The 12,046-nt window shown below is 37.0% G+C and overlaps 3 protein-coding genes across 6 annotated transcripts; 2 read left to right on the top strand and 1 right to left on the bottom strand.

Moving 5' to 3' along the window:
- Positions 1-72: 72 nt before the first annotated feature.
- On the top strand, positions 73-3,918 carry LOC100186160. Of its 3 annotated transcripts, none has more exons than XM_026835430.1 (7): positions 73-304; positions 484-739; positions 1,087-1,213; positions 1,617-1,726; positions 1,807-1,923; positions 2,396-2,579; positions 2,963-3,918. In XM_026835430.1, the coding sequence occupies exons 1-7, from the start codon at positions 133-135 to the stop codon at positions 3,806-3,808; spliced, it is 1,812 nt and encodes a 603-aa protein (XP_026691231.1). In that variant the 5' UTR covers positions 73-132; the 3' UTR covers positions 3,809-3,918. The 3 variants fall into 3 exon arrangements, with proteins under 3 accessions (XP_026691231.1, XP_002123924.1, XP_026691232.1); XM_002123888.3 differs by having other exon boundaries at positions 1,795-1,923; positions 2,963-3,907; XM_026835431.1 differs by lacking the exon at positions 1,807-1,923.
- A 187-nt stretch (positions 3,919-4,105) lies between these two features.
- LOC100181469 (mitochondrial ribosome-associated GTPase 2) lies at positions 4,106-9,427 on the top strand. Of its 2 annotated transcripts, XM_009861021.3 has the most exons (9): positions 4,106-4,353; positions 4,660-4,768; positions 5,482-5,570; positions 5,654-5,764; positions 6,000-6,164; positions 7,111-7,247; positions 7,303-7,410; positions 7,497-7,608; positions 7,762-8,182. In XM_009861021.3, the coding sequence occupies exons 1-9, from the start codon at positions 4,201-4,203 to the stop codon at positions 7,915-7,917; spliced, it is 1,140 nt and encodes a 379-aa protein (XP_009859323.1). In that variant the 5' UTR covers positions 4,106-4,200; the 3' UTR covers positions 7,918-8,182. The 2 variants fall into 2 exon arrangements, with proteins under 2 accessions (XP_009859323.1, XP_026691244.1); XM_026835443.1 differs by lacking the exons at positions 4,106-4,353; positions 4,660-4,768; positions 5,482-5,570; positions 5,654-5,764; positions 6,000-6,164 and having other exon boundaries at positions 7,160-7,247; positions 7,762-9,427.
- On the bottom strand, positions 9,300-10,734 carry LOC100183839 (U5 small nuclear ribonucleoprotein 40 kDa protein). Its single transcript, XM_018812896.2, has one exon. It carries the CDS (start codon positions 10,595-10,597, stop codon positions 9,542-9,544), a length of 1,056 nt encoding a protein of 351 aa, XP_018668441.1. The 5' UTR covers positions 10,598-10,734; the 3' UTR covers positions 9,300-9,541.
- Positions 10,735-12,046: the final 1,312 nt, after the last annotated feature.

Here is a 12,046-nt window from a genome sequence, read left to right as displayed (position 1 = left end):
CGTTTAACGAGGCTTTGTTCATTCGAACGTGTCAATATTATTTCAACTTTACGAAAGCGTCGGTAGAGTCTTTCAACACTATTTGTTCAGTTTGTCGTGGTCAAATAATTCAAGTAAATAATTACCGTAAGCATGGTAACTGGCAGCAGATCTGCGACGACTACTTCTTCAAAGTTGCGAAAGACCTTTGATCCAGGTTTGGGTTTTCAGTACAGTTTTAATGCCAACCGAACATTCAGTCGAAGTGGACGAAGACCTGTTTCGTCACCAGCTAGAATTAAACAGTCGACACCCAACAAAAATGGTAGGTTAATAATTGTATATAGTTTAAGTTATCCTGGTGAACTAAAAACGCCAGTCGTCATAACACGGAAGACAAATTTGATCTCCGCGTCACCAGAATCAGTATCTTGAACAAAATTGTGCAGTTATAAGAGTATGGCAGGTAACAAGCTTAAAAATTGTAAACAGATGTTTTTGCAGACAAATACGTTTCGCCTGAAGATGCCATAGCAATGGCGCAGTCTCCTACCCCAACTTTCATCCGAGAGACTTTAGGAGATTCTCTCATCATGTTGCAAAGAGGATACGAGAAAGTTAATCCTACCAAGTTCACCAATTTGACCAAAATCATGTCCAAACGACCAACTGATGTTCCATTGACTTCCCCACGACAGGAGCTTTCATCCCCGAGGCTTGTGCGGCAAATAAATAAACGTGTAAGAAGCGGAAACTATAGGTTTGTTTTCCGCGTTTGTTTTGGTTGTTCATTTATCCTTTTTATAGATCTAGAGCATTTCGCCAAGAATTTACCATGATCAATAGTTAGGCCTACACACTTTTGCGCGATAAAATTAAACTAAATTTAAGTTATAGGCTACCACACACCCGTTTACGTTTGCTGTGTTTCTTAGGCTGTTGACTTTTATAGGTCGACATATGGGCCTACATTATTTCCCCCAGCAATAAATCTTGTTAAGGATAAAGCAAGTTATGTTTATTTATTTTTTCAAACGCTTAGTTATAAAGTGTATTGCTGATCTACAAGATAGAATCTACAATATTTAACGCAAACTTTTACCACAGGGCCGTCATGGTTAACGCAGCACAGCAAACTTCAGCAGAAGGTTCAAGACCGACGACGAAGAACGCTTGGGGAAAGAGATCGATCGATGTTGTTTTACCACGGTCTTCAGATTCTTTGCCGGATGAGGTGTGACGTGATGTTGATTTTTTTAAATTGCTAAATATAAGCTATAGTTGATTGTATAACATGAGCCAGGTGAAACGTAAAGAGATTCCCTTGTTTTAGAACACCCGTGCATCTGTTATATGATCATATTTAGTAGGGGTGAGGGGAGACGGGACACCTTTAGCACAAACTATCCAAATATTCTGATCGCGTTTTAAACAATTAACAACCGTATACTTTAAGAGTTATGAGCATACGGTTTTATAATTCTTCGAATGGTTTTTGTTTACTACCAAATGGGACCATAAAATAGAATGAGAAGGTGTCTTAACATATTCTCCCACGGTACAGTACCTGATATATTTGTGAAGTCAAAATATAGCCTTCACGTTCGATTTAGTGACTGAGGTTCCTATTTTAACAGAAATCAAGTTGGGTTTCATCCAAAGCCAAATCCTCTCTCGGTTCTTACACCATGACCGAAGATCGGTGTGTCCGGTGCACGGAAGTGCCAGATATACAAATTGAAGGAAGGTATTATAAAAGTTGTACTTATTATATATAGGTAATAAGGTCTTATGTAACACGTTTTCACCATGCAGGTCGTTAACTAGAATGCTCACAAATAAGAACACGTTAATGGCACGTGAGCACTGTGAGATATTAGGAGCTGAATCGTGTCCGGATTGTTTGAAAACAAAGAATCGAAAGCACCATGAACGGCACTGCGTGTAAGTTCACTATAAATCTTGCAACACCATGTTTCCTGCTGTTTCTTAAAACTAGAACGTGCGCATCGTAAATTGTCGAAAACCCAAAGTGGTATATATAGGTTGCACAGAATTTTCCTAAACCGTATAGCTTCTTTAACCCTAATCGGCACACTTACGATGGCAGATTAGCCTTTTTTAGCGGATGTTTCATACACTTCGTCCCCGATTACGAGTTAACACGTAGACAACTTTGTGGGTGATTGTTTTTACCCTACTTTTTGGAAATTTGGACAACTTGCTAGTGACCAACCCATGGCCTACCAAAGATATAGCCTACTAAAGATATCTTTAGTAGGCTGCCGTGACCCTAGGATATATGAACCGCCGCGTGTTTTGCCAAACAACGCAAATATATAGCCTATAGATACTGCTCTTTCTATATTTTGGTTTAAGTAAGTTTTTTGTATACTGTTAATCTTACATTCATTAGGAATTCAACGCCTTCATTACCTACTGATGTTTACAAAATGGCGCTGGTTCACGAGAAAGCTCCTCATCTCACTATGCGCCAAGTTCGTCGCAAAATTCTTGAGGGGGAAATTTCAGATAATGTGGCCCCACTTATGTATTGGCCACCGCCCGAGGAAAATGTGTTGGCAGAATTTAATAGAAATGTCAGTGAGCATTAAACTTTGTTTTTCTATAGATAACTAGTTTTGCTGGGGTTTTTTCCTTTTACAAATTGAACTGTAATATTTATGTGCCGTTTGAAGTAAAGTATAGTTTTAGTTTTTAAACCGAAACGAGACAAAAATCGTATCATGTGTATACATATAGGCTAGTAGGGTGGGGAAAAATAGGACACTCTTTTATTTTATGTAATCGTCCCATTTGGTGATAAATGAAGGACAGTATAAAACCGTATTCTCATGACTCCCATATAGACCGTTGCTAATTGTTTAAAACAAGATCCTAATATTATTTGCTGAATATGTCCCGTCTTCCCCTACAATATACTATATACATATATATTGATTATCTTAATTATCTATACCAGGTGGAAACTGATCTAGGCTCAAATACGAATGAGCAAAATATTTCTTCCTTGTCGCTGGGAAGTGAGCCTAAGAAAATATCAAGATCAAAATCTCGTCGTCTTTTGAGCGGGTTCGAAGCAATCCAGGAAACAACTGAAAACGAAAACGACGTCGATGTGTTAGCTGTCGTTGCTAAATCCAACAATGAAGATGATTTTAACGAAACAGATACCGATGCTCCTCACAATATGATTTACAAAAGACACGATGCGGTTCAGATGCAAGCGATAGATATCGTTTCGCCGACCGAGTCGAAGGAAATTAAAAATACTTCGGAAAGTTTGAGAAAGAAACCTACCAGTAGTTCCCATAAGTTGCAGTCTAGTCCAGTACAGCACGACGGCAAAGTGTTGAACGTCGACTTGGCTACTGTACTTGCATTGCAGCAGGAAAGAAATGAGGTTTCAAGACGTAGTGACAGACCAAAAAGAAACCATCATTCGTTTGCCCAGTTAAACATGTTTACTCGTCATACTGTACCGTCGAATGACTTCTTCTTTGACATAGCGGACCTTTCGGAGAAACTGCGAAACGCGGAGCTTTCGGAAAGAAGCAAACGTTTAAGAGAGCGAGAAAAAGAAGCACTTGCTCTTGCTATGTTGGCCGCTGCTAGTCCACAGAATACAGACAACGTTGAAGACCTCAAAGCGGAGACAGCGTCGACTGATTCATTTGACTCGGTAAAGCGAGTTACTAAGTTTAACATGGCATACGAGCCCCCGGTTTTGTTTGAAAACAAAGGGAGATACCTTGGTGCTAAGGCACCAAAGCCTGGTTCAATTGCCAGCACTGTGAAAACCGAATAGCGACTGATAGGCTACGTACTGCATATTAGAGCGATGTTATACAATAATATTCACATAAAATTTACTTAAAAATCGCGTTTATTGACCGAAAAATAAAAAAGGTTTTTAAAAACGTTGTGTAATTTAATACTTATAGCAAAGAGATTAAAACCATCTTTTAATCTCTTTGCTTAAAAGATGGTTTTAATCTCTTTGCTTATAGTCTGCAGCACAAAGTATAGGTTACTGTCCCCAGTACATATGTGCGTAAATGTAGGCTATCGCCAGGCGGTAGCAGAGAACCAAGGGTCTGTTTGCAAAGTGGTTTGTTTACCATTTCTGTCGAACAGTGATTTTGGTAGGACGTGTTTCTGTTTATACAATAAAGGCGTTACAGTTCTGGACTTTAGGTTATGGTCGAAACTCTAGGTATAGGTGCAATGTTTGTGTATAGCGTACTCGTTGTTCTTTTTGGCTGTGTAAACAATGTAGTCCTAAGCGGGGATGCGTTCGATACTTTCATGGGAGAAACGCCTGATTGCAACAAACAATGTGCAGCAAATATGGTAAGTTGTGTGTAGTAAACTATATACTTACATTTTAAAAATGATTGGGTGCTACCGTGCTAGTCGCTGCTGTGCCAGTTAGAAAACCTTCTGCTCAGTCACCTGTGTGTATAATGCCATTTCTTATAATTTCACATAAAGTTTGTAATATACACACACAGTGTCATCACTGTTTAATTTAGTTTAAATATATTAAAATTATACATTAAGAAATGAATTGTTTATCAGTGCTTAATTTTTATTTATTGCATGTAATTTCTGTATTGTAATTTGCTAACGAATTAATCAAATTTCTTCTGATTTCAGGACGAAGCTGATGTATCTGCATGTGATCGCGGATGCAGACTTTACACGATTTGTGAATGGATGTCTATTCCAGTTAATGTAACTTCAACACTTGAGGAATGCAATTCAGGTAAATTATAAAAAAGCACCCACAAAATAACATGCACGGTAACTCGTAAGCTGGCACGAGGTGTATGAACACCTGTATTATAACGACCGTCGTTTTCCAGCCCTGTGAGGAAAAGTTAGTTACATGTTATATTTAAAATCATGTGACTCTTTTTCTGCTTTTTACAGAAACAAATTGAATTTATTTGCTGTTTGTTTGATATGCATTTTGTCATGTGTTAATAAAAAATGGTGTCACTACATAAGAATTAACAATGAAGAGTGCAAGTTAAAACATTCTACAGAATTTACATCATATTTCGTTTTTTAATTAAAAGCCAGAAAATTATCTTTTATTTATAAACAATGGAAGCATGGGATATAATATCTGGAAGGTTGTTGTTGTTTTGTAATACTAACTGCCTAACTGGCCTGAGGCTTGAAATTGTTCATCAGTATTTTCATGTGGGCTGGTCTTTTCCTTATATAAACTGTGTGTTATTTTATTTTCTTATTGTTATTTACAAAATAAATCACATTTTTAGTTGTTGGAAAAAATATTTTTGTCCGCTATCAGTTAGGAATGATAAAAGTCACATTTATGTCTATATAAAACGTGTGATATTAATTTATAACAAGTTGGAAAATATATTTTTGTCTGCTATCAATAAAAATTAAAAAAAAGATATGTTTATCTAAAACTTGTATAATTAATTACAACAATTGTTTCCTCAGCTTGTGATGAGGCGTATTCAACAGACTCCACTGCTTGTAGGTTTGGTTGCAGTAGTGCTGTACCAGCTGCACAGAAAAGACAAGACATGGTAGCTATTGCCTATTGTATTATTATAATGCATGTAATACAGAATGTCATCAAAATACCGGGTAATTTTTTTTTTCATTACAGCTCTCTAATCAGAAGCAGCATATAGAACTTTTCACGGGAGATTTATTTTTGAATGATGAGCCTTCACAAGATGATTCATTCTTTTCACAAAGTGATGATTTGTTTTCACAGGTGAGTATAGTGAACATTTACATTTATGTAAATCTTTTGTGGTTTAAATAATTATAGCTAAGTATCACATTAGTTCATATTATATAAAAATATCTACTATTGTTTTTTGTTTACCATAAACAATAAACTTATAATAACAGCACTAATTTTTGCTAAATTTAGCATTTAAATCCCATATACAATCATATGTTCAAAACTAATTCTTCTTTACAAACTCAGTATTTACAAATTTCAGTTGTTCAACCACCCTGCCATGCAAGCCACTGACCGTATAATGCAAAGTATGATGCAGTCTGCATCAGATTCTATGCAGTTCTTTAACTCATTGATGTCTTCACCAGCTAAGACAGAAATCATTGATGTCAATGTTGGTGGAAAGCATCAAGTGTTTGTTATTGAGGTATATGTTGTGTGTTTTCATAGGAAATCCTAGATTTTTGCGGTATTTTTTTTAGTAGGCTATATTGTATTCAGTAGGCTATTCACTGTATGTGTTTTATGTGTTGTGTGCTGTATTATGGTAGGCTAAGGACAGCTTGTCTAATTTTAGTCATTTTTACATCCGACAACCCATAACGTGCCTTGGTAGAGCTATCCGGCTATGGTAGTCGTTATAACATTGGGTGTTTTGTTTCATACACCTCATACCCACCTATGAGTTGACACCTGTTTTACGTACGGCTGACAGTAAACAACCCATGTACCACTGACAATATTGCCACAAGAAAGTCTCAAATAATCAGGTTTTGACAGTAATTTCACTTCCTTCCAAAGTTGCATTTCAGTTCCTTTCTTTGCACTGAAAGTTCTGTCAGCACAGAAATAATTAAAAATTGGCATTATGATTTTGTCAGTGATCCTCCATGAGTTATTTAAACTGTCAGCTATATATAAAGGACATGTGTCAACTGGCATACGAGCATGGGGTGTATGAAACAGAACACTCAATGTTATAATGACTATCATAACTCCGCCAAGATCAATAAGTTGCACTGCCGCAAGACGTTCCCGTAACCTAGGGCTAAATCGTACGTCACCTATCAGCGTGAATCTTATCCAGGCGACCAGACCATTGTTGAACGTAGAAATAATGTCAATAATTCATTGCCTTAATCATGGTTCCCACTGTTCTGGTCTGTATTGTAATATTTGCCCCTTTTCTTATGTTAAAGAAGAGCGTTAAACTTCATTTTATTTGCATATAAAACACAGTAATCGAAGTGACATTAGTACTCAATAAACTGGATATTCCTGCTCGCATTTTAGTTATGAAAGTCGACGAAGTAAAAAAAATCTAGCCGTATTAACGTGACAGTTACATTCTTTAATTTATTCATTAACTGCAGTATGGACGAAGAAACCCAGAGATAAACACACAATACCCAGGTTTTAACAAGCAACTGATGTTAAACACTGATGGTTTTGGATCCAAGACCACATTAGATGACCGAGTGGAATCAAACTTACAAACCAATGCCAACATGTAAGTTCGGTTTAAATTTCGCAAAAAAAATTGTCTTATTTTGATTTTTTGCCAGGCGTAGCTACTTCTCGCCTGATTTAAAAATCGAGGGCCAATTTCTTACAGATGATGATGAATATTACTGGTCTAATGTTCATACCAACACATGGGACTGTCTGATGAGGTACATCAGATTTTTATACTGATATTTTTTTAAGATATTACAAAAGTGCATTTTTTCTGTATTTAAAAATGCGATCAATTTTTCAGGAAATATGGTCGTTATGGTTTCCCAGAGCTAGCTTTGATCACATTCTGGATGTGTACTGTGTGTGTGCTGTTTATTCTTTGTGTTGCGCAGTGTACTAGTAAACCCAAAAAGGTAAGTTCCTGTTAACATTGTCAGTGATACAACAAAGCAAGGATGTGTGTAGCAAATCCTGCCCACACAATGTATGCATTATTAAATCACAATATTAGGATTATATCTATTGTTATTATTGTTAATACAATACAAACACACACTGTTTCTCAGCTAAGCATCAATGGAGACCTGGCTTACATAAAAGACAGAAATGGTGATTTACCATCATATACAAGTCTGTACCCCTGCGAAAAGGGGCCCAAAAAGTCACTATTTTACCTTGCATCTGTTGTACCATCAAGCGAAAAAGCTCCACTTTTGGAATAAGGATTTAAATGACTTTTAGTATCCATTCATGCACTTTTGTTGTACTTTTCACATTCACTGCATATTTTATGAGAACGTTTTGTGGCTGCTACAGCCAGGCTTTTGTCTTTAACACAGCGTGTTTGAAGTTGGTGTTAGGCTGTTTTGTATGTTGTTAGAAATGTAACATATAGATTATTATTAATGTCTTGGGACTATTATTCATAAATGGTGTATTGTTAAATGTAACATGTGTTAACAAGATATATTTGTCGTATTGTTGTAGGTAGTAGCATGAATTTCTCAATAGTTAAAATTTTCTGGCTGGCTAGTAATCCATTCCGGACACTCCATACTACCTGTGTTCTGTGTAAAAAAAAAATCAGACCCAGAAAAGCAGTGCTCTCGGAAAAGAAATTAGCGAAGAAGTTTATTGATCATAAGAAGATGCGGATCTCTTCAGGAGCTGGGGGAGACGGAAGATCGTTTTTCCTCCGGGATAAAAACACAGAGTTTGGAGGACCTTGTGGGGGAGATGGGGGTAATGGTGGAGATGTGGTTGCTATTGCTGATAGAAATGTTAAGTCATTAGAAAATGTGAAATCTTTTTATAAAGCGAAAGATGGAGAAGATGGTGGCAAATATAATGGGACTGGTAAATCTAGGCATTCCTTGCTTATAAAACTACCTGTTGGGACGTATTTAAGGAAAGAAGAGTCAAGAGAAATTTTAGCTGATCTAATGACACATGGTCAAAAACAGACGCTGTGTATCGGGGGTATTGGTGGAAAAGGTAATTCGTTTTTTGTGAGTAGTACTAATACTACACCTGAAAAATGCACTCGAGGTACGCCAGGTGAGAGTATGGTAATCATTGCTGAACTGCGAACACTTGCTCATGGTGGATTGGTGGGGTTTCCTAATGCTGGTAAGTCTACTATACTACGAGCATTGACCAGAGCAACCCCTGCAATTGGTGATTATAGTTTCACTACATTAAGACCTCATGTTGGGATAATGCATTTCAGTGACTTTACACAAATCGCGATAGCAGACACACCTGGTATTATTGAAGGAGCGCACAAAAACAAAGGACTTGGAATTCGTTTCCTTCGTCATATAGAACGTTGCAGGTTTCTGCTTTATATTGTGGATATGTCAATGCCAGAACCTTGGATGCAGTTACACCATTTACAAAACGAATTTCATTATTACGATACCAGTTTGACTGAAAGACCCTGCATTGTAGTTGCAAACAAAATGGACCTACGAGAGTCTACAGACAATTTTCCTGAGTTTGTAAATCAAGTAAAGTTATTAGATCCTACTTTGGAAATTTTTGCAATTTCGGGTAAAAATGGAAACCAGTTAGAAATATTGATCACAAAAATTAAAACGCTTTATGATGATGATATTGTATCTGACAAAATGTATGGCAATACAACACCATTTGAGTGGTAATGCAAAGTGCTGATACCTTTTTAGCATTTTCACGTTGACCAAACACTAATTAAAAACAAGTTGATGGTTCTATTCTTTATTATTACAAAATATGTACAACAAAGTTCAGAGTTTAAAATGCAGGATGGTGTAGCAGCGAGCACAGATGTGGCAATTCATTTAGTTTTCCAGCTATATAGTATGTTCATTGTATTTCACCAAGATATATTTGTTTGTCACTTGAACACGACATAACTATGGGTTGAAATGGATGAAATTGTACGTCGTTCACTGAGCCATCATGGCCCGGTAACTTGTAAATCAACTGCTGGTTTGTAGCGTTCCAAACACACACGTCCCTGTCCGAAGATCCAGCAGCTATCTTACTATCATCTGGAGACCAGCTGCACCTTAACAAATTCTTCTCAAAGTTATGCTTGTGACCCATGTATAGATTAGTGCATCTCTGTTGTGGTGCGAATGGTCGTATATCCCATTTCCTCATTGTGCAATCCATTGAATTCGATAGAACGAATGAGCCATCCTTGCTAACTGTGAGGCCAGTGACAGTGTCTGCATGTCCTTGGAGTTCAATATATGATTTTTCCGAGCGAATATCCCAAACTTTAATAACGTTATCAATTCCACCAGTAATAACACTTTCCGATGTATCGTTAAAAGAAACCGCTGTAATTTGGTACGTTAACTGAATTGATTTGATTGCCCCTTTTCGTCTAGTGTCCCATATTTTTACGGTGCAATCATCACTACCCGACGCAACCAATGGGTCACCTCTTCTTGCTGTTGTGCAAGTATTAACAATACCATTATGGCCTTTCATTCGTTTTATTCGCTCTCCTGTTTCGGAGTCAAAAAGACCAACAGTTTTGTCAGTACTGGCTGTGATAATGTTAGACCCATCTGTGTTGAACTGTAGATCAAGTACAGCTCCCTTATGACCCCCTTTTATGACATGAAAGTTATCGCATTCACCATACACGTTCCACAAATAGATTAACCTTTCAAAGCCAGTTGAAGCTATCATATTGCCTTCCGGGTGGAATTTGGAGCTGTAGATTTCCCCCTCATGACCCGTCAGTAGCATAATTGGGGCCAGCAGACTTGATGTTCGAGGCGGGCCATGTGCAACGACAGATTTCTGATTTTCATAAGTTGCGACTTCGTATTCATTTCGTGGCCGCTTTGATGGAATAGCTAAAGCTCCAAGCTCTGCGCTTCTTTTCTCCGTTAACGTAGACATTACATAGGCAGGTATAAAGACAGTATTAATTCAGTATCGCTTTAGACTAGTTACTTTATAAGTATAAAATACTAAAAAGCAAGAATTGTCAACTCAAGATTTAATTCCTTTACAACCTGATGCGAAATCACCAAAGCGAAACGACCAGTCTCGGAAAGCTAAAGGGGAGTGTTGATGTTCGTAGGCCAATTTTGTAGTTAAAAATTATATTTAATTTTAAAATTATACAAATTTGTTTGTATAAAATCATATTTAATTTATATAAAATTATATTTAATTTCATACAAACACAAAACTGGTCGCGATATCTTTTGGTTTTGGAAATAATGGAAGGACCAACCAAAAACGCTACTATGATAATTATACAGGATCCATGCAAATGATGCAATCATAAGCAATTCTCCAAATAGTTGATTTAAATGTGATTCGAAGGGAAACACTGAGTGAGCGTTGAAGGAGGCATGAGAGTTAAATCCCACAGTACAAGGCCGATGAAAGAACTGCAACGGTTACTTCTTACTCTGTAAGCTTTCGTTTCTGTGCTTTCTGTTGCAGTGTTCGTTTCCATATTTTTGCAAACAGCATTTATTCTGAAGAGCAGTGTATACGTGTGGGATTTTAAATTGGTGCAATGAGAAAAAGATTTAAAAGCGCGTTTTTGTTTTCTGTGGAGGAAGACAGATTCTAGGCCAGACGATGACTTCACTTGGAAACACTTCCTATACTCATCAATCTGAACCTTAATCTGAAAGTTATCTCGTGCACTAGAAGTAGATTAACCTATATATAAATCCACTAACTGCAATATTTAAATTCGTGTTTTAAACAATTAACAACGATAGACTATACTATGGGAGTCGTGAGGATCCCGAACTATAAATATTTTAATGTTCTTTGTTTACTACCAGATAGGGCGGGGAAAAAAACGCCCCTTGCTTTGGACTTCAACACCAGTGTTCGTCGTCATTCATTTTTAGATTCGTTTTTGTTCCCAAGTATTTGTTTTCTTACTAGACTCATTTCTGCAGCAACAAAAACTATTAGACGCATGGTTATGTACTTTGTACATTACATTCGTAGTCATGAGATATATAGACTTATAGTAGGGTGGGGGAAGATGGGACACCTTTGACACATAATAACCAAATATTCGAATCGTGTTTTAAACAATTAACAACGGTCTATGGGAGCCGTGAGAATAAAGTTTTATAAAAAGTCGTTAAAGGTTTGTTTACTACCAAATTGGAGGAGAAAATTGATTGAAAAGGTGTCCCATCTCCCCCCACCCTACTATATCCTATATAATGCGCAGTAAAAAGCTATGCGTTATGCCTATAGCCCTATACTCTATAATCTGTCGAGTTGATAAACAAGTGATGGTGACTATTTGGGATTAGCCGAATCCGAATATTCGGCGTTGTAAGACGCTATTTTTTTAAATTCGACCCA

Source organism: Ciona intestinalis, chromosome 8, assembly GCF_000224145.3.
Source record: "Ciona intestinalis chromosome 8, KH, whole genome shotgun sequence".
NCBI lineage: Eukaryota > Metazoa > Chordata > Ascidiacea > Phlebobranchia > Cionidae > Ciona > Ciona intestinalis.
The sequence above is the reverse complement of the archived record's forward strand: the minus strand, read 5'-3'. Positions and strand labels throughout refer to the sequence as shown.

Excerpts from the sequence above, each read along its gene's own strand:
- LOC100186160 (XM_002123888.3), top strand. The coding sequence starts at position 133 with ATGGTAACTGGCAGCAGATCTGCGACGACTACTTCTTCAAAGTTGCGA. Across the intron at positions 740-1,086 it reads GTAAGAAGCGGAAACTATAG|GGCCGTCATGGTTAACGCAG; the intron begins GTTTGTTTTCCG and ends CTTTTACCACAG. Across the intron at positions 1,924-2,395 it reads CACCATGAACGGCACTGCGT|GAATTCAACGCCTTCATTAC; the intron begins GTAAGTTCACTA and ends TACATTCATTAG.
- LOC100181469 (XM_026835443.1), top strand. The coding sequence starts at position 8,191 with ATGAATTTCTCAATAGTTAAAATTTTCTGGCTGGCTAGTAATCCATTC.
- LOC100183839 (XM_018812896.2), bottom strand. The coding sequence starts at position 10,597 with ATGTCTACGTTAACGGAGAAAAGAAGCGCAGAGCTTGGAGCTTTAGCT.